We start from the raw sequence: 25,044 nt of genomic DNA, 5'->3' as shown, positions 1-25,044 counted from the left end.
TTGTTATGGCATTCCTAGGAAACTAATAAAACATCCAAAAGTAGAGACACAGGCTGAGCTTGGTGGTTCATGCGTGTGATCCCAGCACTTTGGGAGGCTGAGGTGGGCGGATCACTTGAGGTCAGGAGTTCAAGACCAGCCTGGCCAACATGGCAAAACCCCATCTCTACTAAAAATACAAAAATTAGCTGGGCATTGAAATGCACGCCTGTGATCCCAGCTACTAGGGAGGCTGAAGCAGGAGAATTGTTTGAACCCAGGAGACAGAGGTTACAGTGAGCTGAGATCACGCCACTGCACTCCAGCTTGGGCGACAGTGCAAGACTCCATCTCAAAAACAGCAAGAACAACAATAACAACAACAAAAGTAGAACACAGAAAAATGCAGCCCTTCTTAGCAATCTAACATCCCAGATAATACCTAGCTCAGAGGGTGGGGAGAATTTAGCCTGCCCTCCTTGCCCATTGGGGCTCCCACGTTCACTGGCTTCAGCTGTTTTGTCGTGGGAAGCAGCCAGCCTCAGCCACAGAACTCAGCTGCCTCAATTTTCTGCATAGGTAGTGAGAAAGTCCTGTGTCTAGTCTCACTTTGGTCCCTCTTGCTGCTGTACCTGTTCCATCCTGGAGAAATCAGAGATCAAAGTTCACCTGTGCACCCTTGGAGATTTGCAAACCGACTCTGCCCACCTCAAAACTATCTTTTTCAGAGGTAGTTTCTCCCAAACTTGCCTCCAGCCTCTCTTTCAGTTGAAGGACAGCAGAGAGGAGGATTAAGACAGTAGGAAGAGGGAAAACAGGGAGGCAACTGCCCTCCAAGGCACTTATTTTGTGCCAACGACATGCATTACGGTATTACATTCTCACGGTAACTGCATCAGGTAAGAATTATCAGCTCCATTTTACAGATGAGGAAAGTGGGGCTTGGAGAGGCTATCAAACGATTAGTGGCTAGAGCTGGGACTCTACCTGGTGGACTCCAAAGCTCTTTTCATTCCACCATGCTGTATGCTCAGTAGGCAGAGTTCGCCAGGGTGTCTTGGGAAAACTGAGGAAGGAGGCAAGAGTTGGTGGTGCTTTCTAGAGTTGGGGTTTCAAGCCTTCTCATCATCCATTCTCTACCAGCAAACTAGCCTCTTAACCCTTGCTATCTCACACTGGAGCTACTGGCCTGGGGGTGCTGCGAAATATCTCAACTCCAGCAGGCGGCACTGTGAACCAGACACCAGCCTAGCGTGGACGGCGCGCGGGAAAACCCGCGAGGTGGAGCCACAGGGAGCAGCCAGGGAACCACGTGTGGGGGCGTGGCCACCCTGGAAGAGGGCGAGTCTGTTATGCAAGACCCGCCCATCATTTCAGGCCTCCCCTCCCGGTGGGCGTGCCCCGAATTCTCTCCCCGAGAGACACGCGTGGGCCGCTCCCCTCTGGGAGGAGGGCTGCCCAGAGGGGTGCAGGTGTCGCTAGCGGCCCCTCCCCGTGTGGGGCCACGTGGCGGGTGCGGGCCGAACCCGAGGGGAAGAACCTGGCCCGTGGGGAGGTGGGGGGGGGCCGAAGCGGCGCTGAGCGGAGCCCAGAGCTACGGGGTTCGGAGCAGAGGCGGCCACAGCGGCAGCGGCAGTAAGAGGGAGGGGAGGAGGCAGGCGGGCGCATGGGGCGCCCCGGCCCCTCCGGCAGCGTGCCCCCTCCGGCCCGGCCGCGCTGAAAGCTACCCAGCGCCGCGCCTTGAACCCACGCCCCGGGGCCATGCCGGTCATGAAGGGGTTGCTGGCCCCGCAAAACACCTTCCTGGACACCATCGCCACCCGTTTTGACGGAACGCGTGAGTGGGACGGAGGTCGGGGCTTGGGGTTCAAGCTGGGGGCCAAGTCTCCTCGAGGCCGTCTCGGGTCTCCTGGACGTGGTGAGACCCGAGGCTAGAGTTAAGGGTCTAGGAACTCCCAAAGCCGCGGTGCAGGAACAGGGCGGGGAGTGCCCTGAGAGGGGAGGAGGGGAAAGGGCCGAGAGCACGGGGTCCAAGGTTAGGGGGTGTGACTAGAGGCAGAAGAGGCTCCTTGTGCGGCAAAGCGGAGGAGGGGCCTTGGGAGCCGCCCACTCTCGGGCAGAGCTGTGCTGGGGGCGTGTATGGGGGTATCCGAGACACAGAAGTGGGACAAAGTGGCCGGGCGTTCTGGGGACTCCAGCTCCCACTACCTCCAGAAAAAAAGGAGAAAAGATCAGACTTCAGCAGGACCTAGTTTGGATTGACGTAGCGCGCCCCCAAATCGTGGGGCGTCAGTGTCTAAGGTGGGTGAGGCAGGAGGAGGGGAGCGGTCTGTGCGATGGTAGGAACTCCCGGCTCGCCCAACGCAGCTTGGGTTTCAGGTTCAGCACCTTGGACAGCCGCATCACTCCTTCCCCGCCTCTTCTCCTGCCATTCCCTCTTCCCACTCTGGAGCCCAGAGATTCCCCGTCCTCACCTCCCCCAACCCTGCCATTCCCTCGGGAACCCTGGCCGGGATCTGGAGGGTGAGGGAGCGGTACTCGAGGGCGGAAACTGAGCCGCGGGGCCCTACCCGCTTCCCCCCCCCTTGTTTCCATAGCGCCCATCACCGGGGCAACAGGCCCTGGGATGGAAGAAGGAGGCAGTGCCCAGAGCCCAGTGCCTCCCAGGCACCTTCAGTGTCCCCATTAGCCTCCCTGCCCCCAGACAGTCATCCCTCCTAGAGTACCAGGACTGGTTGTGTCACAGGCCCCATCTCTTAGCTGAGTCTCTGTCCCTGAATGGCCCACAGGAGACCCCTGGCCTCCCCCGCATTGGAGCTGGAGGAAGACAGCTCGGGTTCTGCTGCTGGAGGGTGCTGGAGCTATATGCTCAATGCCCTCTCCCGTTAGACTTTGAGCACTGGGGCAGTTCCCCTGAAAGCAGCTACAAGAATGCTAAAAAGTGGACCTTTCCTGGAAGGCAGGGAAAGAGGACACCACTCATCACTGTCTGCCCCCACAATAAGGAGATCTGTGAGTTTGGATAATCTCTGCCTTTTGGTTTCCTATCAATAAAATGGGTGTGGTGTCATCAGAAACTCTGCCCTGCTTACTCTATAATAGGAAGAAAGCCGAGCGAATGTGGGGGAACAATTTCACCTTCTCAGAGTAGCACTTACTATGTGCTAGGACTTGTTCTCCCCAAGTTAGCTCATGTAACTCTCACAACGACCATGTGAGGAAGGCCTATGATACCCAACTTTGCAAATAAGGAAAGCTCAGGCACAGAAGAGGTCATCAACTTGCCCAAAGTCACACAGTCAGTAAGTGGCAGTGGAGGGTTGCAGGAGCCCAGGCTCTTACTCACCATGCTATGCTGCCTTCTACAGTGACCGCTCACCAGTTGGAAGGCAGGGGGGTGGATGGCATGACCTCCTGGGGTCCTTCTCCAACTCCCCATTAGACCCTGCTTAAGTCCTGTCTTAAGTTCTTGTCTCTTTGCTCTACCTTCTCCTATTCTCAATTCAGAAAATCCCAAAGTGGGGTCAGGAGCAACATGGAGACCTGGGAAGCTTCTGGCTCTGTGACTTCTAACCCCAACTTAAGGGAGGTGCTGTCCACCTGGAAGCTAGCTCGCCTCCCAGCCTTGACCTGACCTTGACCTCTTCTTCCCACAGACAGCAACTTCCTGCTAGCCAACGCACAGGGCCCACGGGGCTTTCCCATCGTCTACTGCTCTGACGGCTTCTGCGAGCTCACGGGCTACGGTCGCACTGAAGTCATGCAGAAGACCTGCAGCTGCCGTTTCCTCTATGGCCCAGAGACCAGTGAGCCAGCCCTGCAGCGTCTGCACAAAGCCCTGGAGGGCCACCAGGAGCACCGCACTGAAATCTGCTTCTACCGCAAGGATGGTGAGGGGGCCCACCCCACCCTGCAGCCCTGCCTAGACCTCTAGCCTTATCCAGAGGGCACTGGGCACAGTAGGAGTCTGAGTGCTTGTCCCCACACTGCCACAAGCTGACTGTGACGGCGCATATCCCTGACCTCTCTGGTCCTGGGTTCCCCTATCTGAAAGATGAAAGAGACGGCTGACAGAATCTCTGAGGTTCCTTTCGGCTCTTGCTTTGCCAAGCTCTTAACTATGTATAGGAGGATGAGGGGGATGAGGAGAAAGGCATGCCACGGGGCTGCCCATGCTCCTCCCTCCCTCTCTCCATGCCTACAGGCTCGGCCTTTTGGTGCCTCCTGGACATGATGCCCATCAAGAATGAGATGGGGGAGGTCGTGCTGTTCCTCTTTTCCTTCAAGGATATCACTCAGAGTGGAAGCCCAGGACTTGGCCCCCAAGGAGGCCGCAGGGACAGTAATCATGGTAACGGCAAGTCTGGATGGGCAGTGTGAATGGTCAGAAGCCCTCGCCCACCCAGCCACATGGGATGTGCCCCAACATATCTCTGCACCTTTCTTCCCAACAGAAAACTCCCTTGGTAGAAGGGGAGCCACCTGGAAATTTCGGTCTGCCAGAAGACGGAGCCGTACTGTCCTACACCGACTGACCGGCCACTTTGGCCGCCGGGGCCAGGGAGGCATGAAGGCCAATAATGTGAGTCCCACCCCCAACCCAACATCTCCCAAGTCCTCCAGCCTTGATTCTGAGGCACCCCTGCCACTGTCTCCCTGCTTCCCTGTTTGTCTGGTGTCCCTCCTTGGCTTGCTCCTCTGCCCACCCATTTCCCATACACTACTCTCTGCTCCATCCTATATCCTCCCCTCACATCCTTCTATCCTTCACTCCCTCACTCCCTTAGGTGATTGACATTACTTTGCTCTGATGATGTAACATTGCTCCAGCAGCAATGACCTCACCTGCCCGGGGATGATAGGGTTATACCATGGGTGGTGAAATCGCAAGCTGCTATAGTTCTAGGGAGAAAGCCCTCATTGCAGGTCTGGCATCTAGACCTGTGTACCACCTCTTAGGATCCTGACCAAGCCAGGGGGTTGAGTCCCCAACCCTCTGTTAGGGATACAGGGAATGCGGTGGGCTATGCCAGCCTCTGCTCCCTGCTGGGATATGCCCAGCCCCCACTGGGCCCCCAGAATCCAAGAGGAACTTAAGGGAGAAGTTTGTGATCCCTCAAGCTAGGGCGTGTGCCGATTTGTCATAGTCTTCTTCTCAAGTAGGATGAGTGTTGGGCCAGGCACAGTGGCTCATGCTTGTAATCCCAGCACTTTGGGAGGCCAGGGCAGGAGGATTGCTTGAGGCCAGGAGTTCTAGACCAGCCTGGACAACATAGTGAGACCCCTTCTCTAAAAAAAAAAAAAATTAAAAATTATCTGGAGGCCAGGCACAGTGGCTGACGCCTGTAATCCCAGCACTTTGGGAGCCTGAGGCAGTCAGATCACCTGAGGTCAGGAGTTCAAGACCAGCCTGACCAACATGGAGAAACCCCATCTCTACTAAAAATACAAAGTTAGCCAGGTGTGGTGGCACATGCCTGTAATCCCAGCTACTCGGAAGGCTGAGGCAGGAGAATCACTTGGACCCGGGAGCCAGAGGTTGCGGTGAGCCGAGATCACGCCATTGCACTCCAGCCTGGGCAACAAGAGTGAAACTGTCTCAAAAAAAAAAAAAAAGTATCTGGCTATGGTAGTGCATGCCTGTGGCTCCAGCTACTCTGGAGCCTGAGGCAGGAGGATCGCTTGAGCCCAGGAGTTTAAGGCTGCAGTAAGTTATGATGGTACCACTGCACTCCAGCCTGGGCACAGAGGGAGACCTTGTCTCTAAACTTAAAAAGTTTAAAATCAAGTTGGGTGAGTGTCAAGCCTTATAAATACCCCTGACAAGCCATGATTGGTTCAAACAGGGACCTCGGGCCGTGCACAGTGGCTCATGCCTGTAATCCTAGCACTTTGGGAGGCTGAGGTGGGTGGATCACCTGAGATCAGGAGTTTGAGACCAGCCTGGCCAACATGGCGAAAACCCGTCTCTACTAAAAATACAAAAAGTAGTCAGGTGTGGTGGCATGCTTCTGTAGTCCCAGCTATTCAGGAGGCCGTGGCAGGAGAATTGCTTGAACCTGGGAGGCAGAGGTTGCAGTGAGCTGAGATTGCGCCACTGCACTCCAACCTGGGCAAAGAGCAAGACCCCATCTCAGAAAAAAAAAAAAAAGAAAGAAAGGAGGGGGGCCTGGGAAGTACTTGGCAGGAGAAGAGAATGTCAGGTATCAGCCTCTATGCCCCTCTCCTGGCCTTCTATCTCCTTTCATTCATGGTCGAAAGTGCCTTTGCAGTGTCCACCTGTCCCCTTTCCCCATCCCCTGCCTTTCCCACCCTCCATCTTGGCTCCTCTTTCCCTCAAGTGTCCCCAATCGCCACCCCTCTCCCCTTAGAACGTGTTTGAGCCAAAGCCATCAGTGCCCGAGTACAAGGTGGCCTCCGTGGGGGGGTCTCGCTGCCTCCTCCTCCACTACAGCGTCCCCAAGGCCATCTGGGACGGCCTTATCCTCCTTGCTACCTTCTACGTTGCGGTCACCGTCCCCTACAACGTCTGTTTCTCGGGTGACGATGACACCCCCATCACTTCGCGACACACCCTTGTCAGCGACATCGCCGTGGAGATGCTCTTCATCCTGGGTCAGAGCCTCTGCCTCACCCACCCTGGCGGGTTGGCTGGGGGAATCCACTTGGCCAAGCCTCACCCACTCCTGGGGCCCGCATGACCCAGGCATTCAGAGCCCCTCCCTTCCTGCATCTTTAAGTCCCAATGGCCCATGTGTCCTGCTTCCTGCAGCCTTCAGCCTTGTGACCTGTCTTCCCTAAGGACCAGCCAGAAGCCCAATCTATCTCTCCATGCCTGCCTCCTCCTCCAGTCTGGGTCTCCAAAGCTTGTTCCCAGCTTTTTTTGGTTTCTTGATCCCTTGGCCAAGGCCCCCCAGTAATAGCCTCTTGCACCTCCAGATATCATCCTGAACTTCCGCACCACCTATGTGTCCCAGTCTGGCCAGGTAATCTCTGCTCCTCGTTCCATTGGCCTCCACTACCTGGCCACCTGGTTCTTCGTCGATCTTATTGCTGCTCTGCCCTTTGATCTGCTTTACGTCTTCAACATCACCGTGGTGAGTGACCTCCATCCCACCATCCAGTCCAACCTCCCAACTTCAGCACAGCATCTTCGAGGAAGGGACTGATCCCAAACCCAGATATGCCCCTTCCCATCAATCCATCTGCAGATATTTATCAGGCACCTGCTCTGGGCATAGCCGTGCGCTAGGTACCGGGAGGATCCCGGAGGGTCTATGATCCTGGGGAGCTCAGCTCACAATCTTTGAGGGAAGCTGAGACAAATGAAAAGCTAACTATGGCTACCAAGGCGGCATTGGTCTGATGCCAAATGAGTGGTACTTTTCACTTTTTTATTTAACAAACAACTGATGAGCATTTAGCTGTCTGCAAAGCACTGTGTGGGGCATGGCCACTGTGGGGAAAGGGAACAAGGATTCAGCCTCTAAACAACTAAACTGGTGAGGGGGCAGGAATACTGCAGAGCACAGCAGGGACAGAAGAGGTGAATGGGGGTGGAAGATGGGGCCCGGGTATGCTACTGAGGGTTTGGGCTGACCTTGGAGTTCCAGGCTGGAACATGAGTGTGTGTTAAAATGATCTGAAGTCTGGCCAGCACCTGGGAAGCAAAAGCGTACTTGCTGGGCAGAGGCTGGAGGGGTCTGGGAAGGTTTCCTGAGGGAGGCGGGAGTATAGCTAGACCTTAAAGGGTGAGTAGGATTTAGCTGGCAGGAGATGAGGACAGCAAGCATTTGGGGGAGCATAGTAAACCTAGACAAGAAGGTAGAGGCTGTGGGTGAATTCAAAGGCAAAGAATGCCAGGACCTGAGTCCTCACAGATCCCTGGGGACACTCTGGAGGTGCCCTGAGTGGTCATCTGTAGCCCCAGCCAGCAGATAGTAGGTCTTCTCAAGTCCGGGGTGGGGCAGTGCTACCCTGTGTCCCCAGGCCCCCTTGGGTGTGGGGTGGGGAAGTGGGGAGCAGTTTCCTTGTGTGCTCTCTCCCTGCACTCAGCTATAGCAGGAAACCACCTACACGCAGCCGAATTTAACTAGCCGCCAACGGGCTGTGGGCCTCCTCTCCTGGCTGTGCACACGTGTGTGCGCGCTCCCACACACGTGCATGTGTGTACGTCTGCCTCGAGGCTCTGACCATTCTGAGAAGATCTCCCCACCCCTCCCCAGGAGTGCGCCCACCCCTCTATGCCCACTAGGCACCATCAGCTGGGGGGTGGGAGACTGCAGAGAGCCCCCTGCCCCTCCTCTCAGGTCCCTTTGGGAGCACGTTACAGTTCACTACATTCTTGCACACACATCATCACATGGGAGCCCCACAGGGACCCTTCAGGGCAGATCCTTATCCTTTTTCAGAGGTAGGTGCAGAGGCTCAGAGAGGTTCAGTGACTTGCTGAAGGTCACATAGCTAGCAGGGGCAGGCAGGAGATTAGAACCAGGTCTCTCCACCCTGGACAACAGGTGAAACCCTGTCTCTACTAAAACACAAAAAATTAGCCAGATGTGGTGGCGTGTACCTGTAGTCCCAGCCACTCGGGAGGCTGAGGCATAAGAATCGCTTGAGTCCCAGAGGCAGAGGTTGCAGTGAGCCCAGATAGCTCCACTGCACTCTAGCTTGGCCGGACGCAGTGGATCACGCCTGTAATCCCAGCACTTTGGGAGGCCGAGGCGGGCGGATTATGAGGTCAGGAGATCGAGACCATCCTGGCTAACACGGTGAAGCCCCGTCTCCACTAAAAATACAAAAAATTAGCTGGGCGTGGTGGTGGGTGCCTGTAGTCCTCGCCACTCAGGAGGCTTAGGCAGGAGAATGGCGTGAACCCAGGAGGCGGAGCTTGCAGTGAGCCGAGATCGCGCCGCTGGACTCTAGCCTGGGTGACAGAGACTCCGTCTCAAAAAAAAAAAAAAAAAAAAAAGAAAGAATCAGTTCTCTAAACTTCCAGTCTAGTATTTTTTCCAACATACCACCTTGCTTCCCAGGTAACCAGGGCCCCTGAGTGGATGGTCTGAAGAGATGAGGAATACCACTGGGGGCCAGAGAGAGGTAGGACAGAGACAGAAGATGAGCAGGCACTGGCAGAGCTGCAGACTTGAAGGAGCCAGGCCTGGATATTCTAGTCCAAGGAGAATGAGAGGAGTATCCCCAAGAGAGTAGGGCCCAAGGGCAGTTGACTGAGGGAAGCCCTGAAGAACTCAAGCTTGCAGTCAAGTGCTCTGGGAGCTGGGGGTAGGCATTAAACCCTGGCGAGGGTCCATGTGGAGGAATCAGAGCCACCTCCTTTCCAGTTCCTTCACCTAAAATTAGAGAAAAATTGCACGAGATGGTACAGAAGCAGTGTAGGACCAGGGCTATGGGAATTGTTCCTGGAGGCCCAGGAAGGGGCAGTGAGGGGCTTTCATTCCAGGTTCCCCAGGCACTGCCCCAGAGCTTCCAGTCCTAGCTGCCATGCTGCTCCCACCCAGAAGATAAGCCCTCCCCATCTCCAAGATTGAAGGGCTGATCAATATTGATAACCACAATGCAGATGGTACTTGGGGTAATATTAGTGAATATGGGACACTTACGAGGTACCATTATCTCCGTCAACCCCTAGCACAGCCCAGGCTCCCTCAGTCCCTGCTCTCCTGCCCCCTCAACTCTTCTGCTTGACTCTTCATCTGCAGCTGATCCGCAAGAGGAAGTGTCCATAAACCTCCCCCAGCCCTCAAGTCCTTGCCTGTCCCCACTCCTCTATGCTTCTCCATGTCTTGAAGGGTGGTCCTCATCACAATTGCTGCCGTCGCTACTGGGGCTCTGCAGAGACCATTGCCTATCCCCTGACTCTGACCAGGGCTGGCTCCCCTACCATCTCCCAGTGCTTAGTGGCCCTAGAGCACAAGGTGGACTGTGGTGTCAATTAGCCCAGATGCCCACCCTGAGTGCCAGCTCTATCATGTCTTTGGTCTGTGACCTTGAACAAGTCATTAGCCTCTCTGAGCCTTAGTTCATTCATCTGCAAATTGGGAATGATGATGATAATTGAACTAAAGGTATAATTTTGTGTGTGTGTGTATGTGTGTGTATTGTTAAATAAGAATTACAAATGCTTAGCACAGTGCCTGGCTAAGCATATAGAATGTACTTACTAAGGCCAGGCACAGTGGCTCACCCTTGTAATCCCAGCACTTTGGGAGGCCAAGGAGGGTGGATCACGGGGTCAGGAGATCGAGACCATCCTGGCCAATGTAGTGAAACCCCATCTCTACTAAAAATACAAAAATTAGCTGGGGAGGGAGGCTGAGGCAGCCTTGAATTGCTTGAACCCGGAAGACAGAGGTTGCAGTGAGCTGAAATGGCGCCACTGCACTCCAGCCTGGCTACAGAGTGAGACTCTGTCTCAAAAAAAAAAAAAAAAAAAAAAAGAGAGAGAAAGAAAGAAAAAGAAAAGAAAAAAAAAGAAAATAATTACTAAGCGTTAGCCACTGTTTGTTTTATTGTTATTATTCCCTTCCTGCTGCATTCTCTGGCCACTTTCTCAGGACGGCAATGATGTCTTTCCTGTTGCGGCCTCCGCTGGCTCCAGGGTATCTGGTGGGAAGGCCCTGGGAGGGGACTGAGGGCTCGGAGGAGGTATGCCTGCTGACAGCCTCCCCCGCCACCCTCCCGCAGACCTCGCTGGTGCACCTGCTGAAGACAGTGCGGCTGCTGCGGCTGCTGCGGCTGCTGCAGAAGCTGGAGCGGTACTCTCAGTGCAGTGCTGTGGTGCTCACGCTGCTCATGTCGGTCTTTGCGCTCCTTGCCCACTGGATGGCCTGCATCTGGTACGTCATCGGGCGCCGGGAGATGGAGGCCAATGACCCGCTGCTCTGGGACATTGGTGAGCCACCGACCCCAGACTTTCACAGACCACCTGTCCACCTGTCCCATCCCCAAGCTGATGCCTCCACCAGTACCCACACCCCTCATCCCACATTCCTCTATCCATCCAACAAACATGCGTTGAGCTATTTCTGGATCAAGCATGGGGATATTGATTTGCAGACAAGGGCTCTGTTTTGGGGGGCTGGTGGGGGGAACTCACAGCTTAGCAGGGGAACAAGACCAGTGATCATGATCAAAGTACAATGCAGGAAACACTGATGGTGGAGGGGTGTGTTTCAGGCAGAAGGAGCAGCACGTGAAAAGTCCCTGAAAGAGCCTGGCATCTTTGCCCCCATTAATCCCTCCTTCTCCAGGCTTCATAGCCATGGGCCAGGAGACAGCCCCAGGCCCTTGCAATCCCTCTGAAAGGCCTGTCAGATCCTGGGCATGGTCCCTGACACCTCCCGCTCCTTCACCCCACACCTAGCCCACCACATCAATACCACCTCTCAAATGTCCCTTGAATCTGACCTTTTCTCTCCATCCTGTCTTCCCCTTCCAAGTCCACTCCACCTCCCTTTCTCACCCAGGCCTGTGCAATAGCCTCCCTGCTGATCTCCCAACCCCCTTCTCGTCCCTCCCACAACCACTCTTCTCACCACAGCCAAATGGGTTCTAGGATTCAACGTTGACCTGCCACACTCCTGCTGGGATTCCTTCAGTGGCTTCCCACTGCCCTCCAAATGAAGTCCACACTCAGTGCACACCCTGGGCAGCCCTGTGTCCCCTCTCTCCCCACCTGCCTTCCCGTTCTCCCATGCTCCCTGCGCCGCAGTCACACCAGCCTCTCCCCTGGACCCAGGACGTACTGCTTTCTCACGCTGGGCCTGGAACATATTGTTTTCCTCTCTGGCATCCTCCCTCTTTTGTCTTCCCTCTCCACCTAGATGGATTTTCTGTTCCCTGCCTCACTTGGAACCAATGTTCCTTTGGTTCCATGTGTCTCAATCAAAATGCCCCATCCTAAGGAGCATGCCTTCCAGGCACCATGTCCAGAACCCCCCAGCTGCCAGTGGGTTGGCTTTCCCTAACCTATTAGGATTCCTAACACACCCTATACAATACTTTCCTTCCAGGAGCTCACCCCCCACCTGTAATGATTTATGTCATGTCTCTTTCCCCTCCAGGCTATAGGTTCCACCAGGGCAGGGAGAGTGTTTGGCTGGGTCAATTCCCCAACACTTTGTATACAGCAGGTGCACAATAAACTATTAGTAAGTTTCAGGAGCCTTTGAACAGTCAGCAGTATAGTGAGTTGGCGGCCTTGGACTGCAACTGTAACCAGTGCACCATGGGGAGGCACAGGCCCAGACCGTTCCCCACAGTTCCTGTGCCAACCTGTGTATAAATACTTGCCGAAGGTCAAGCACAGGTGGCTCAGGGAACCCTGGTTCTCCACCGCTGGCACAGCCAGGGCTCCCTGCATCCGTCCACCCTGCAGGCTGGTTGCACGAGCTGGGCAAGCGTCTGGAGGTGCCCTACGTCAATGGCTCAGTGGGCGGCCCATCGCGGCGCAGCGCCTACATTGCGGCACTGTACTTCACTCTAAGCAGCCTTACCAGCGTAGGCTTTGGCAACGTGTGTGCCAACACCGACGCCGAGAAGATCTTCTCCATCTGCACGATGCTCATAGGCGGTGAGGCCAGACCTGCCACGCCTCAGTGGGGCCCTGCGAAGCCCAGCGTGCACGGGGAAACTGAGGCCCAGAGAGGGCAAGGCATCTGCTCGAGGTGTCTACCCAAGTCCAGACAGTCACGCATTCATTCATGGACGTTTCCTGAGTGCCCACTATGTGCTGGCCCTGGGGATGCCACAACCAGGCGTGGCCTCTTGCAACAGGGATGGGAAACCCAGGTTCATGACCTAATGATGGGGAGGCCTGAGAGGAGCATGGGGTGTTACCCATCTCTGGACCACTCCCTATTCCCCATCCCTAGTCTAGTGCCTGGCACCTAGTAGGCACACAGGAGCCCACTGGCTCTTGGCCAGGACAGGGTGGGTTTGGAAGCTGGGGAGGTGGCCAGAGGGTGGCCAGTCCTGACCAGCCCGCTGTTGCTGCTCCAGCCCTGATGCACGCTGTGGTGTTCGGGAACGTGACAGCCATCATCCAGCGCATGTACTCGCGCCGCTCGCTCTACCACAGCCGCATGAAGGACCTCAAGGACTTCATCAGTGTGCACCGCCTGCCGCGGCCGCTCAAGCAGCGCATGCTCGAATACTTCCAGACCACGTGGGCCGTCAACAGCGGCATCGACGCCAACGAGGTAGTGCGCAGGGTCTCCCGTCTTGCCCTCACCCTCCGCGTGGCCCTGCAGTGGCGTGGGGAAGGGGTCGCTGCCCCTCTGGCTTAAAATGGAGGCAGGCCGAGTGTGGCGGCTCACACCTGTAATCCCAGCATTTTGGGAGGCTGAGGCAGGTGGGTCACTTGAGGTCAGGAGTTGAAGACCAGCCTGGGCAACAGGGTGAAACCCTGTCTGCTAAAAATATGAAAATTAATCAGCTGTGGTGGTGCACACCTGTAATCCCAGCTACTCGGGAGGCTGAGGCACGAGAATCACTTGAACCAGGGAGGCAGAGGCTGCAGTGAGCCAAGATCATGCCAGTGAACTCCAGCCTGGGTGACAGAGCTAGACTCTGTCTCAAAAAAATAAAATAAAATAAAATGGAGGCGCCGGGCGCGGTGGCTCACGCCTGTAATCCCAGCACTTTGGGAGGCCGAGGTGGGCGGATCACAAGGTCAGGAGATCAAGGCCATCCTGGCTAACACGGTGAAACCGTCTCTACTAAAAATACAAAAAATTAGCCGGGCATGGCGGCATGTACCTGTAGTCCCAGCTACTCAGGAGGCTGAGGCAGAAGAATGGCGTGACCCCGGGAGGCGGAGCTTGCAGTAAGCCGAGATTGCACCACTGCACTCCAGTTTGGGCGACAGAGTGAGACTCTGTCTAAAAATATATATATATAAATAAAAAATAGCCAGGTGCGGTGGCTCATGCCTGTAATCCCAGCACTTTGGGAGGCCGAGGTGGGTGGATCACGAGGTCAAGAGATCGAGACCATCCTGGCTAACACGGTGAAACCGCGTCTCTACTAAAAATGCAAAAAATCAGCCGGGCATGGTGGCGGGAGCCTGTAGTCCCGGCACTCGGGAGGCTGAGGTAGGAGAATGACGTGAACCCGGGAGGCGGAGCTTGCAGTGAGCCAAGATCCGGCCTGGGCGATAGAGCCAGACTCCGTCTCAAAAATAGTAATAATAATAATAAATAAAAGTAAAAATAAAAAATAAATAAATAAAATAAAACGGAGGCAAACAGGGCCCCAGGGGTGAGGTATTGTTCACAAGGGCACACACTCACCCAAAATACAAATTCTTGTTTCTTTTTTTTTTTTTCTTTTTTTGAGAAGGAGTCTTGCTCTGTTGCCCAGGCTGGAGTGCAGTGGCGTGATCTCGGCTCACTGCAACCTCTGCCTCCCAGGTTCAAGGAATTCTCCTTCCTCAGCTTCCTGAGAATCTGGGATTACAGGCAACTGCCACCACACTCGGCTGATTTTTGTATTTTTAGTAGATATGGGGTTTCACCATGTTGGTCAGGCTTGTCTTGAGCCCTTGACGTCTTGATACGCCTGCTTCAGCCTCCCAATTTGCTGGGATTACAGGCGTGCACCACCACAGCCGGCCAAATTCTTGTTTCTTTGCATTTGAATATGGGAGTGAAAGAGCTCAGGGCCCAGCTGATGCCACTCTCCCTTCTGCCAACATTTCCTGAGTGCCTGCTTTGGGCCAGCCTTGGTGCTGGGCACAGGGAGCTTAGAGATGATGACACTCAGCCCTGGCCCTCAGGGAGACCCAGAATGGTGAGGGAGGCAGACAGATGAACAGAGTGTGGCGGTGAATGGGGCTGTAAAGGAGGGATGTTGGTGACGTTGGGTCCTCGTTGTGCCTGGGCGGGGAGGAGTCAAGGAAGGTGGCACAGAAGAAGGGACATCACAGAGGACAAGAAGGAAATCAGCCTGCTATAGGAAGGCCATCCCTGGTAGAAAGGGTCATAGGGACACAGGTCCAGAAGTGATGGCACAAAAGAGCAGAGTGGGTGCTTTAGGAAACTGAAAGCGGCTCCGTAAGCCTGCAGGAACAGGCATGTGAGTGCTGCAGAGGGAGAAGGCAGGGCAGGAGGGCACGACATGGGCTGGGAGGCAGCAGGCCCAGCTCAGGGATGGCCTGGAATTTAGATGTTATCCTGCGTAATGTTTACACTGGGGAGTGGTGTGGGGATCTCAGAGGGAATGGATTGGTGAGGTATCTCTGAGAATGGGATCTGTGGGATGTGATCTCCTGCTGGTTGCAGAAGAGCTCAGAGTTGCAGACTCCCAGATTTCTGGCTTAGGCCAAGGGTGGGGATGGAGGCGTAACAGGAGGAAGATGGGGCTTTGGGATGAAGGTGAGAGTCCCGGGTCAGACCAGGAGGAGGGTATGGTGCCTGGGGGAGGTCCAGAGGGAGGTTGCCCAGTAGGTGGATGGGAATCAGCTCTTGGCTGGGTGCAGTGCTCAAGCCTGTAATCCCAGCACTTTGGAAGGCTGAGGTGGGCAGATCATCTGAGGCTGGGAGTTTGAGACCAGCCTGGCCAACACTGTGAAACCCTGTCTCTACTAAAAATACAAAATTAGCTGGATGTGGTGGTGCACACTTGTAATCCCACCTATTCAGAAGACTGAGGCAGGAGAATCACTTGAATCTGGGAGGCCGAGGTTGCAGTGAGCTGAGATCATGCCATTGCACTCCAGCCTGGGTAACAGAGCGAGACTCTGCCTCAAAAAAAAAGAAAAGGCCGGGCGCGGTGGCTCACGCCTGTAATCGCAGCACTTTGGGAGGCCGAGATGGGCGGATCACGAGGTCAGGAGATCGAGACCATCCTGGCTAACACGGTGAAACCCCGTCTCTACTAAAAAAAAACACAAAAAAACTAGCCGGGCGAGGTGGCAGGCGCCTGTAGTCCTAGCTACTCCGTAGGCTGAGGCAGGAGAATGGCATAAACCCGGGAGGCGGAGCTTGCAGTGAGCCGAGATCCGGCCACTGCACTCCAGCCTGGGTGACAAAGCAAGACTCCATCTCAAAAAAAAAAAAAAAGAAAGAAAAAAGAAAAAAGAAATCAGGTCTGGACTCAGAGTTAGGGCTCAGGACAATCACGTAGTGGGGAAGCCATGGGGCCAGTTGCCATGATGCAGGAAGAGTGTGGAAAGTGAGAGTCTGGGGTGTTGGCTGAGGAAGAGGAGCCTGGGAGGAAATGAGGAAGTGAGCAATGGGAGAGGTGGGAGGAACCGGGAGGAAGCCCCTCACGGGAGCCCAGGGGGGCTGAGGGGAGAGTTCAACAAGCCAGGGTGGCCAAGGGGCTCCATATGAGGATGTGAACATGGAATGTGGCCCTAAGAGGTCATTGGTAGTGCCCAAGGTCTAATAACAACTCTGCATTTTACAGACTGAGATACAAACTGGGATCTTGAGGCCCAGCGAGCGGAAATGGGTTGCCCAAGGTCCACAGGGACTTAGGAGCCAAGCTGACTCCTGGTCTCCTGACTCCCAGTTGAAGGCTGACCCCCAAGAGACAGCTCCTGAATGATGGGGTTAAGTGACTGCTATGTAGCCATAGCGGGGAACTGATGGGAGAAGACCTGGTCTCTGCCCCTGAAATTGGGTTTCAAGGTTCACGCAGCAAGCAAAATTGACGTTAGACACAGAGGTTGTACTGAAGGTCTGGAATGGGTGACTTCAAAGCAAGGGCAAGAGGAATTCTCTCTTTGAAGACAGCTCAGCACATTTGTAGACTCAAGTAGTAGCTGCAGGGGGATGGCCAGAATGACCTATGCCCCTTATGCAGTTACTGCGTGACTTCCCAGACGAGCTGAGAGCTGACATTGCTATGCACCTGAATCGGGAGATCTTGCAGCTGCCGCTGTTCGGGGCAGCCAGCAGGGGCTGCCTGCGGGCCCTATCTCTGCACATCAAGACCTCGTTCTGCGCTCCGGGCGAGTACCTGTTGCGCCGTGGGGATGCCCTGCAGGCACACTACTATGTCTGCTCCGGCTCACTTGAGGTGCTCCGAGACAACATGGTGCTGGCCATCCTGGGTAAGGACCCCGTCACCCCTGATTACCTACCCCGGAACCACCCCCAACTCCCCGCTGCCGAGGACTTGGGAGTGGCCAGGATTCTAGGGAATGGGATACTCCTTGTGGATACCTACAGTTCCTGCTGAGGAATACTCTCTTGGTCCCTTCACCCTATGACCATTCCCTTTTGACAATTCCCCTCTGATTATCCCCTAATCCCCTTAGGCATCCCTCAACCCATCAACCCCTCCCAGTGACTGTCCCCCAGCTCAACTGATCCTTTCCCATTGTTCCACTTCCCAACCCCATTGACCCTAAACTCCAGTCACTTTTACCCTCTAACTGACCTGATCCCTCCGGCCATTGTGATTTTTATCACCCAATTACATCGATCATTCCTCTGGCCCTACTCACTCCCACTGACTGTCTCCCAACCTCACCAGTCATTCTCCACTGACCTTTTCCCAATTCCATTGGTTATTTCCACCAGTCCCATTGACTGGCCCACCATCAACCGTCCTTCAAACACACTGACCACCCCTCAAATCCACTGAGCACCTCCAGCTGATATCCTTTTGTTCCCACTGCCCCAGCTGACTGTCCCCATCCCTTACCTACAGGGAAGGGGGACCTGATTGGAGCAGATATCCCTGAGCCGGGGCAGGAGGCTGGGTTGGGAGCAGACCCAAGCTTCGTGCTGAAGACCAGTGCTGATGTGAAAGCTCTGACCTACTGTGGCCTGCAGCAGCTGAGCAGCCAAGGGCTGGCTGAGGTCCTGAGGCTCTATCCTGAGTATGGGGCTGCCTTCCGGGCTGGCCTGCCCCGGGACCTCACCTTCAACCTGCGCCAGGGCTCTGACACCAGTGTATGTACACCCCTGATGGCCGCCATCCTTCCAGAGTCCCTTCCTCCAAAGCAGACCTCCCCAGCCTGAGAGTCCCATGAGCCTCCCTCCACCCTAAAAACATCATGCCTGAAGCCCAGGCACCCTACTCCATTGCCCCTTACCTGCTTCATACCTTCCAACCCTGCTGACACTACACTGGCCATCACCCAGGCCCCTGGCCGTCTCTCATCACCTTCTACTCCCAACTCTACTGCCCCATCTCCACTGACCACCCCTCAGCCTCACTCCAGACTCCTGACTCCTTCAAAGGACCCTCCCTTTGCTTCTTTGTGTGTGTGTGTGTGTGTGTGTGTGTGTGTGTGTGTGTGTGTGACAGTCTCGCTCTGTCACCCAGCCTGGAGTGCAGAGGTACGATCTTGGCTCACTGCAACCTCCGCCTCCTGGGTTCAAGTGATTCTCCTGCCTCAGTCTCCCAAGTAGCTGGGATTACAGGTGTGCACACCATGCCTGACTAATTTTTGTATTTTTAGTAGAGACAGGGTTTCGCCATGTTGGCCAGGCTGGTCTCAAACTCCTGACCTCAGGTGATCTGCCCGCCTCACCCTCCCAAAGTGCTGGGATTACAGGCGTAAGCCACCATGCCCAGCCACGACCCTGCCTTTAGAAACAACCACCTCATGTGCTCCTCTTTCAAGCCCCTCTCTGGACGGTGCATCATCGCCTGGGACTTCCCCTTCTTCTCTCACCAAATGTCTCCTGAGTCCACTGTGTTTTAGGCTCTGGGCCAGGCCTGTACATTACACTTTGGGCCTTGGTCTTTTGCTGCTTTTCAGTCTCACTTTGCTATGCAGTGTTTGTTTGAGTTAGAGTTGTAGTTTCTGACTCAGCTCCACAAAAGACCCCACATTCTCAACCCCATAACACTGTTGGGTGGGACAGGGAGGGGCTGCGCTCTGGCCGCGGGGAGGCGGGAGTCGGCTTGAACTCTCCTATGTCTCCACAGGGCCTCAGCCGCTTTTCCCGATCCCCTCGCCTCTCCCAGGTAACACCCACTTCCTGGGTGGGGTTGAATTGCCCTGGGGAGAGGGTGAGATGGGGAGCAGCGTCCTCCTTTCCATGGATGGGGAGCTGCATCCGCCGGTGAAGGCTCTTACTTAATGAAGGGGTCTGTGGTCACTGTCGTGCGACATCAGCTGCCCCCTCTGCCCGCAGCCCCGCTCAGAAAGCCTCGGCTCCTCCTCAGACAAGACGCTGCCATCCATCACAGAGGCCGAGAGTGGCGCGGAGCCTGGGGGTGGTCCCAGGCCCCGACGGCCCCTCCTGCTGCCCAACCTCAGTCCAGCACGGCCTCGGGGCTCCCTGGTCAGCCTTTTGGGCGAGGAGCTGCCCCCATTCTCAGCCCTTGTCTCCTCTCCTTCCTTATCCCCGTCCCTGTCCCCTGCCCTGGCTGGCCAGGGCCACAGCGCCTCCCCTCACAGCCCCCCCAGGTGCTCTGCTGCCTGGAAGCCCCCTCAGCTTCTCATTCCCCCACTGGGAACCTTTGGACCTCCGGACCTCAGTCCCCGGTGAGATGCTAGCCTCCCCTCCCTTCCCCAAACCCCTACTGGCTTCCAGAACCTTCTCTGGGCTCTATCCAAACAGTGCTTCATCCTGTCTCTGCCCGTGTGCCCACCGCACCCTTCCAACCACAGCCTGCAACCCCAACCCACTTTGACCGCCGCTCTTGCTCCGCCCCCTGGCACTGCTGCCCCCAGTTCCCCTCTGTCTGCTCTGCTCTGGCCCTTACCCTCACCCCATGGTGCTGATGAGCACTACCCTGTCCCCAGGATAGTGGATGGCATTGAGGACTCTGGCAGCACAGCTGAGGCCCCTTCATTCCGGTTCAGCAGGAGGCCTGAGCCGCCAAGGCCCCGCTCCCAGGTGCCCCCTACAGGTAAGGGCCAACAGTGGACTTCAACCCCGTCATCCATCTGCCCATCCACCTGTCCATCCATCCCATATGTAGTAGGGGCCTACCATGTACCAGGTGCCATCCTGGGAATACAGAGATAAAACAGACCTGGCCCATGCTCTTGGAGTGAGTCTAGCAGGGAGACACCTCTGTATACAGATAAACAATTCCAGATGCTAAATACCATGACAGACAAGAACTGGACTCTGGTAGAAGAGGAAGGTGCCCACTGGACTTCCTTCTAGAGGAGGGGATGCTTGGGTTGCTGCTTAAAGGGTGGGATCTTGAAGGATGGAGCAAAACGGTTATTGAGCTGGGCATGGTGGCTCATGCCTGTAATCCTGGCACTTTGGGAGGCTGATGAGGGTGGATCACCTGAGGTCAGGAGTTCGAGACCAGCCTGGCCAATATGGCGAAACCCCATCTCTACTGAAAATACAAAAATCTGGCCGGGCGCGGTGGCTCAAGCCTGTAATCCCAGCACTTTGGGAGGCCGAGACGGGCGGATCACAAGGTCAGGAGATCGAGACCATCCTGGCTAACATGGTGAAACCCCGTCTCTACTAAAAATACAAAAAACTAGCCAGGCGAGGTGGCGGGCGCCTGTAGTCCCAGCTTCTCGGGAGGCTGAGGCAGGAGAATGGCGTAAACCCGGGAGGCGGAGCTTGCAGTGAGCTGAGATCCGGCCACTGCACTCCAGCCTGGGCGACAGAGCGAGACTCCGTCTCAAAAAAAAAAAAAAAAAAGAAAATACAAAAATTAGTCAGGTGTGGTGGTGCACACCTGTAATCCCAGTTCCTCGGAAGGCTGAGGCAGGAGAATCGCTTGAACCTGGGAGACAGAGGTTGCAGTGAGCTGACAGCACACCACTGCACTCCACCCTGGGCAACAGAGTGAGACTCCATCTCAGACAAAAAAAAAAACCAAAAAACAGCTTTTGAAAGGCATGAAAACCAGAGGATGTTGTGTTTAGACACCACAGAGAAGCTCCGTACCAAGATAGGACGAGGCGCGGGATGAGACTGGAGAGTTACACAGGGGCCTCAAAACCAGGCTAAGGAGTTTAGGTTTCCCATCTCACAGACCCTAGAGCTTTTTCTCCCCCTGCTCTTCGCCTGCCCAATGACAGGAGGGTTCCAGCCCAAGTTATAGGCTCAGGTATTAATGCTCCATGAACTCACCTGCATCCCTTCACCCTGCAGGGACCAGGCCCAGCCCAGAATTGGCCAGTGAGGCTGAGGAGGTGAAGGAAAAGGTTTGCCGGCTGAACCAGGAGGTGGGTTGGGGTTGGCTCAGAGATGCGCCTGATATAACAGCATTTCAGGCCCGACGCAGTGGCTCACTTGAGGTCAGGAGTTTGGGACCAGCCTGGCCAACATGATGAAACCCTGTCTCTACTAAAAATACAAAAATTAGCCAGATGCCTGTAGTCCCAGCTACTTGGGAGGCTGAGGCAGGAGAATCGCTTGAACCTGGGAAGCGGAGTTTGCAGTGAACCAAAATCGCACCATTGCACTCCAGCCTGGGCGACAGGGCAAGACTCTGTCTCAGAAAAAAAAAAAAAATTCATGCTAGCTAGATGACCTTGGGCAAGTCCCACAGCTGCTCTGAACTTAAACTTCCTCATCGAAAATGGGGAAATAGTAATATGTGCTTCCCAGAGTTTTGAGGATGCAATGAGAGTGCAAATGTGCCTGGTCCAGTCCCTGGCATGTCATAGGCACTCGGTACCAGTTGGTTCCCTTCCTCCCCGACTGGCTCAGGTTTCCCAGCCTGATAAGAGGATCTCTTCTCCCTCCACTACTGTGGGACTCTCTCTTGCCCAGGCCCCACCTCTTTCCCTTACCCCAGCAGTGGGGAATGAGTGTAAGCAGATGCGGGGGCAGGGGACAGGGAGGCTGAGAGGCCTTCAGGCCTGGGGGACCTGGATCTAGACGTCTGAATCCTGTCCAGGAAGAACCTAGATCCTACATGCTGAGGCGCAGCCTCTGCCTCCTCCCCAAGGGATCTCAGAGTTGTCACCACAGAGCAACCAGGCCCAGTCCCTGGGAACTGGCTTTCCCTGTGTTCTGATAAACATGGGGCATCCCAGAGGGGCGGCGCCTGGGCTGGTTCAGGCCCTGGGGCCTGGGCGGGGCTGGTGCTTGTTCAGCAAGCTTGAGGGCAAGTCCACTCAAGGCCTCGGGCATCCTTCAGTTCTAGGCCAGTGGTTCCCAAACAAGTATCTATCAGAACTACCTGATAGGCCGGGTGGGGTGGCTCACGCCTGTAATCCCAGCACTTTGGGAGGTTGAGGTGGTTGGATCACGAGGTCAGGAGATCAAGACCATCCTGGCTAACACGGTGAAACCCCGTTTCTACTAAAAATACAAAAAATTAGCCGGGTGAGGTGGCACATGCCTATAGTCCCAGCTACTCGGGGGGCTGAGGCAGGAGAATCGCTTGAACCTGGGAGACGGAGGTTGCAGTGAGCCGAGATCGTGCCAGTGCACTCCAGCCTGGGCAACAGAGTGAACCTCCATCTCAAAAAAAAAAAAAAAAAAGAAAAGAAAAAAAAAGAACTACCTGACAACCTATTGAGTGCAGATTTCTGGGCCTCTTAGGATTGGGAATGTCTGGGGTGGGGCCCAGAAATGTGCATTTTAAAAAGTTGATTCTATACTCACTGAAGTTTGAAAAGCACAGATAGAGACCCTTGAGCCTGCGATAGGATCAGCTGAGAATAAGGCTGTCACTTCACAGATGTGTGGCCTCTTTGAGCACATTTTTCCACATCTTGGGAAAGCTCACGCATGTGTGTGTGTAGGGGAAGAATACAATATCTGCTGCCCCAAATCCTTTCTGGAAAGAGACTGGGGCATTTTCCATCTGGGCAAAAATAACCCTCATCCTGCCTTTCTCCCAGGGTGGCCATGAGCAGAAAGTGACTGTGAAGGAGCTTTGTAAACTGGAGAGGGGGGTGCACCTGGTTATTACTGTGGCGCCTGTGAAACAACTCAATGTGTTTTCAACAGATCTCTCGTCTCAATCAGGAGGTGTCTCAGCTTAGCCGGGAGCTGCGGCACATCATGGCCCTGCTGCAGGCCAGGCTGGGTCCGCCAGGCCACCCAGCAGGCTCCGCTTGGACCCCAGACCCTCCTTGTCCACAGCTGAGGCCACCAGGCCTCTCTCCTTGTGCGTCCAGACCATCACCCACCCTCCAGGATACTACGCTTGCTGAAGTTCACTGCCCAGCCAGTGTGGGGACCATGGAGACAGGGACTGCGCCCCTGGACTTGAGACCTTCCATATTGCCCCCCTACCCCTCAGAGCCTGACCCTCTGGGACCCTCTCCAGTGCCAGAGGCCTCACCCCCAACCCCAAGCCTCATGAGGCACAGTTTCCAGTCCAGGTCAGACACGTTCCACTGACCCTGGCCCAGGGCCCAGGCCTGTCTGGGGTGGGCATTGCCACTCACCACTCAGGGAGGACCTGGGCCCCTTGGCTTCCTGCCTTGGGGTCAGCAGCCACCAGCTGGCCTGGTTGGCTCTGGATTTCTGGACTTTTTAACCAAGCGTGGTTACCTCCGACGCTATTCCCTTTTCCAAGCCTTCCCCAACTTCCCCCTCTGTGAGGGGAGCCACCTGAGGGCTGTGGAACCCAGCAGGCATGAGATGAACCGCAGTGCCCATTGGGCTGGGCAGATGAGATCCTACTTTCTCCCCAGGACCTGGAGGCAGGTAGAGATGGGGGAGCAGAGGGGATGGGCAAGGGAGCCAGCTCCAGCCTAGGACATGAAGGCAAGACCAGGCAGGATCTTAGCGTCTATAGCAAGAGACAGGTTGCAGGATTTTGCCTGAAGATAGCTTAGTGATATTGTGAGGTCTTCTGTCTCAGCCCCTGGGTCTCTGCTGAAGACCTTAAGAGCAATGTTACCTAGAGAGGGGTAGGTTTGAGATGCTGCTTGGAATTTGAGCAACCCACGATTTCTTAGGCCGCCCACCATGAGCCCAGGCTGGAGAGGCTCACCTCATCCCACAGCCCACACAGGAAACAAACGGATGGCTCCAGATATGTGCTCTTTGGCTCTCACAGCATTATTTTCAAAATATGAGCTAGTTCCAATATTAAAAATGAGATAGGGCCGGGTGCGGTGGCTCACACCTATAATCCTAGCACTTTGGGTGGCTGAGGTGGGCGGATCACCTGAGGTCGGGAGTTCAAGACCAGCCTGACCAACATGCAGAAACCCCATCTCTACTAAAAATACAAAATTAGCCGGGCGTGGTAGTGGACACCTGTAATCCCAGCTACTCGGGAGGCTGAGGCAGGAGAATCACTTGAACCCAGGAGGCGGAGGTTGCAGTGAGCCAAGATCGCACCACTGCACTCCAGCCTAGGCGACAGAGCGAGACAATGTCTCAAAAAAAAAAAAAAAAAAAAAAAAAAAAGAGATTATACAGGACTACAGATATTCCAGTTTCTCTTAAAAAAAGTAGGACTGGGCACAGTGGCTCATGCCTGTAATCCCAGTCCTTTGGGAGGCCAAGGTGGGAGGATCGCCTGAGCCCATGAGTTTGAGATCTGCCTTAGCAACATAATGAGACCCGATCTCTATAAAGAGATATATATATATGTTTGTTTTTTTTTTCAGACGGAGTCTCGCTCTGTCGCCCAGGCTGGAGTGCAGTGGCACAATCTCAGCTTACTTCAAGCTCCGCCTCCCGGGTTCATGCCATTCTCCTTCCTCAGCCTCCCAAGTGGCTGGGACTATAGGCGCCCGCCACCACACCCGGCTAATTTTTTGTATTTTTAGTAGAGACGGGGTTTCACTGTGTTAGCCAGGATGGTCTCGACCTCCTGACCTCATGATCCGCCCACCTCAGCCTCCCAAAGTGCTGGGATTACAAGTGTGAGCCACCATGCCCAGCCTAAAAAAGTATTTTTAAAATTAGCCAGGTGTAGGCTCAGCGTGGTGGCTCATGCCTGTAATCCCCGCACTTTTGGGAGGCCAAGGCGGGCAGATCACCTGAGGTCGGGAGTTTGAGACCAGCCTGGCCAACATGCAGAAACCCCGTCTCTACTGAAAATACAAAAATTAGCTGGGCATGGTGGTGCATGTCTGTAATCCCAGCTACTCGGGAGGCTGAGACAGGAGAATCCCTTGAACCCAGGAGGCGGAGGTTGCAGTGAGCCGAGATCGTGCCATTGCACTCAAGTCTGGGC

General features: G+C 55.1%; 1 protein-coding gene across 1 annotated transcript; it reads left to right on the top strand.

The window, feature by feature from the left end:
- The first annotated feature begins 1,740 nt into the window (after nucleotides 1-1,740).
- Nucleotides 1,741-23,249, top strand: KCNH4 (potassium voltage-gated channel subfamily H member 4). Its single transcript, XM_025363094.1, has 16 exons — nucleotides 1,741-1,816; nucleotides 3,636-3,869; nucleotides 4,184-4,330; nucleotides 4,434-4,561; nucleotides 6,351-6,594; nucleotides 6,919-7,076; nucleotides 10,684-10,891; nucleotides 12,377-12,571; nucleotides 13,000-13,199; nucleotides 16,810-17,059; nucleotides 17,662-17,906; nucleotides 18,892-18,930; nucleotides 19,101-19,453; nucleotides 19,715-19,821; nucleotides 21,042-21,115; nucleotides 22,854-23,249. Exons 1-16 carry the CDS (start codon nucleotides 1,741-1,743, stop codon nucleotides 23,247-23,249), a joined length of 3,054 nt encoding a protein of 1,017 aa, XP_025218879.1.
- The last annotated feature ends 1,795 nt before the right edge of the window (nucleotides 23,250-25,044 follow it).

This window comes from Theropithecus gelada, chromosome 16 (assembly GCF_003255815.1).
Source record: "Theropithecus gelada isolate Dixy chromosome 16, Tgel_1.0, whole genome shotgun sequence".
In the NCBI taxonomy this organism is placed as follows: Eukaryota; Metazoa; Chordata; class Mammalia; order Primates; family Cercopithecidae; genus Theropithecus; species Theropithecus gelada.
This window is presented reverse-complemented; position numbering and strand designations above follow the sequence as displayed.

Excerpts from the sequence above, each read along its gene's own strand:
- KCNH4 (XM_025363094.1), top strand. The coding sequence starts at position 1,741 with ATGCCGGTCATGAAGGGGTTGCTGGCCCCGCAAAACACCTTCCTGGAC. Across the intron at positions 13,200-16,809 it reads GCGGCATCGACGCCAACGAG|TTACTGCGTGACTTCCCAGA; the intron begins GTAGTGCGCAGG and ends CCCCTTATGCAG. Across the intron at positions 19,822-21,041 it reads CTCCCAGGTGCCCCCTACAG|GGACCAGGCCCAGCCCAGAA; the intron begins GTAAGGGCCAAC and ends TTCACCCTGCAG.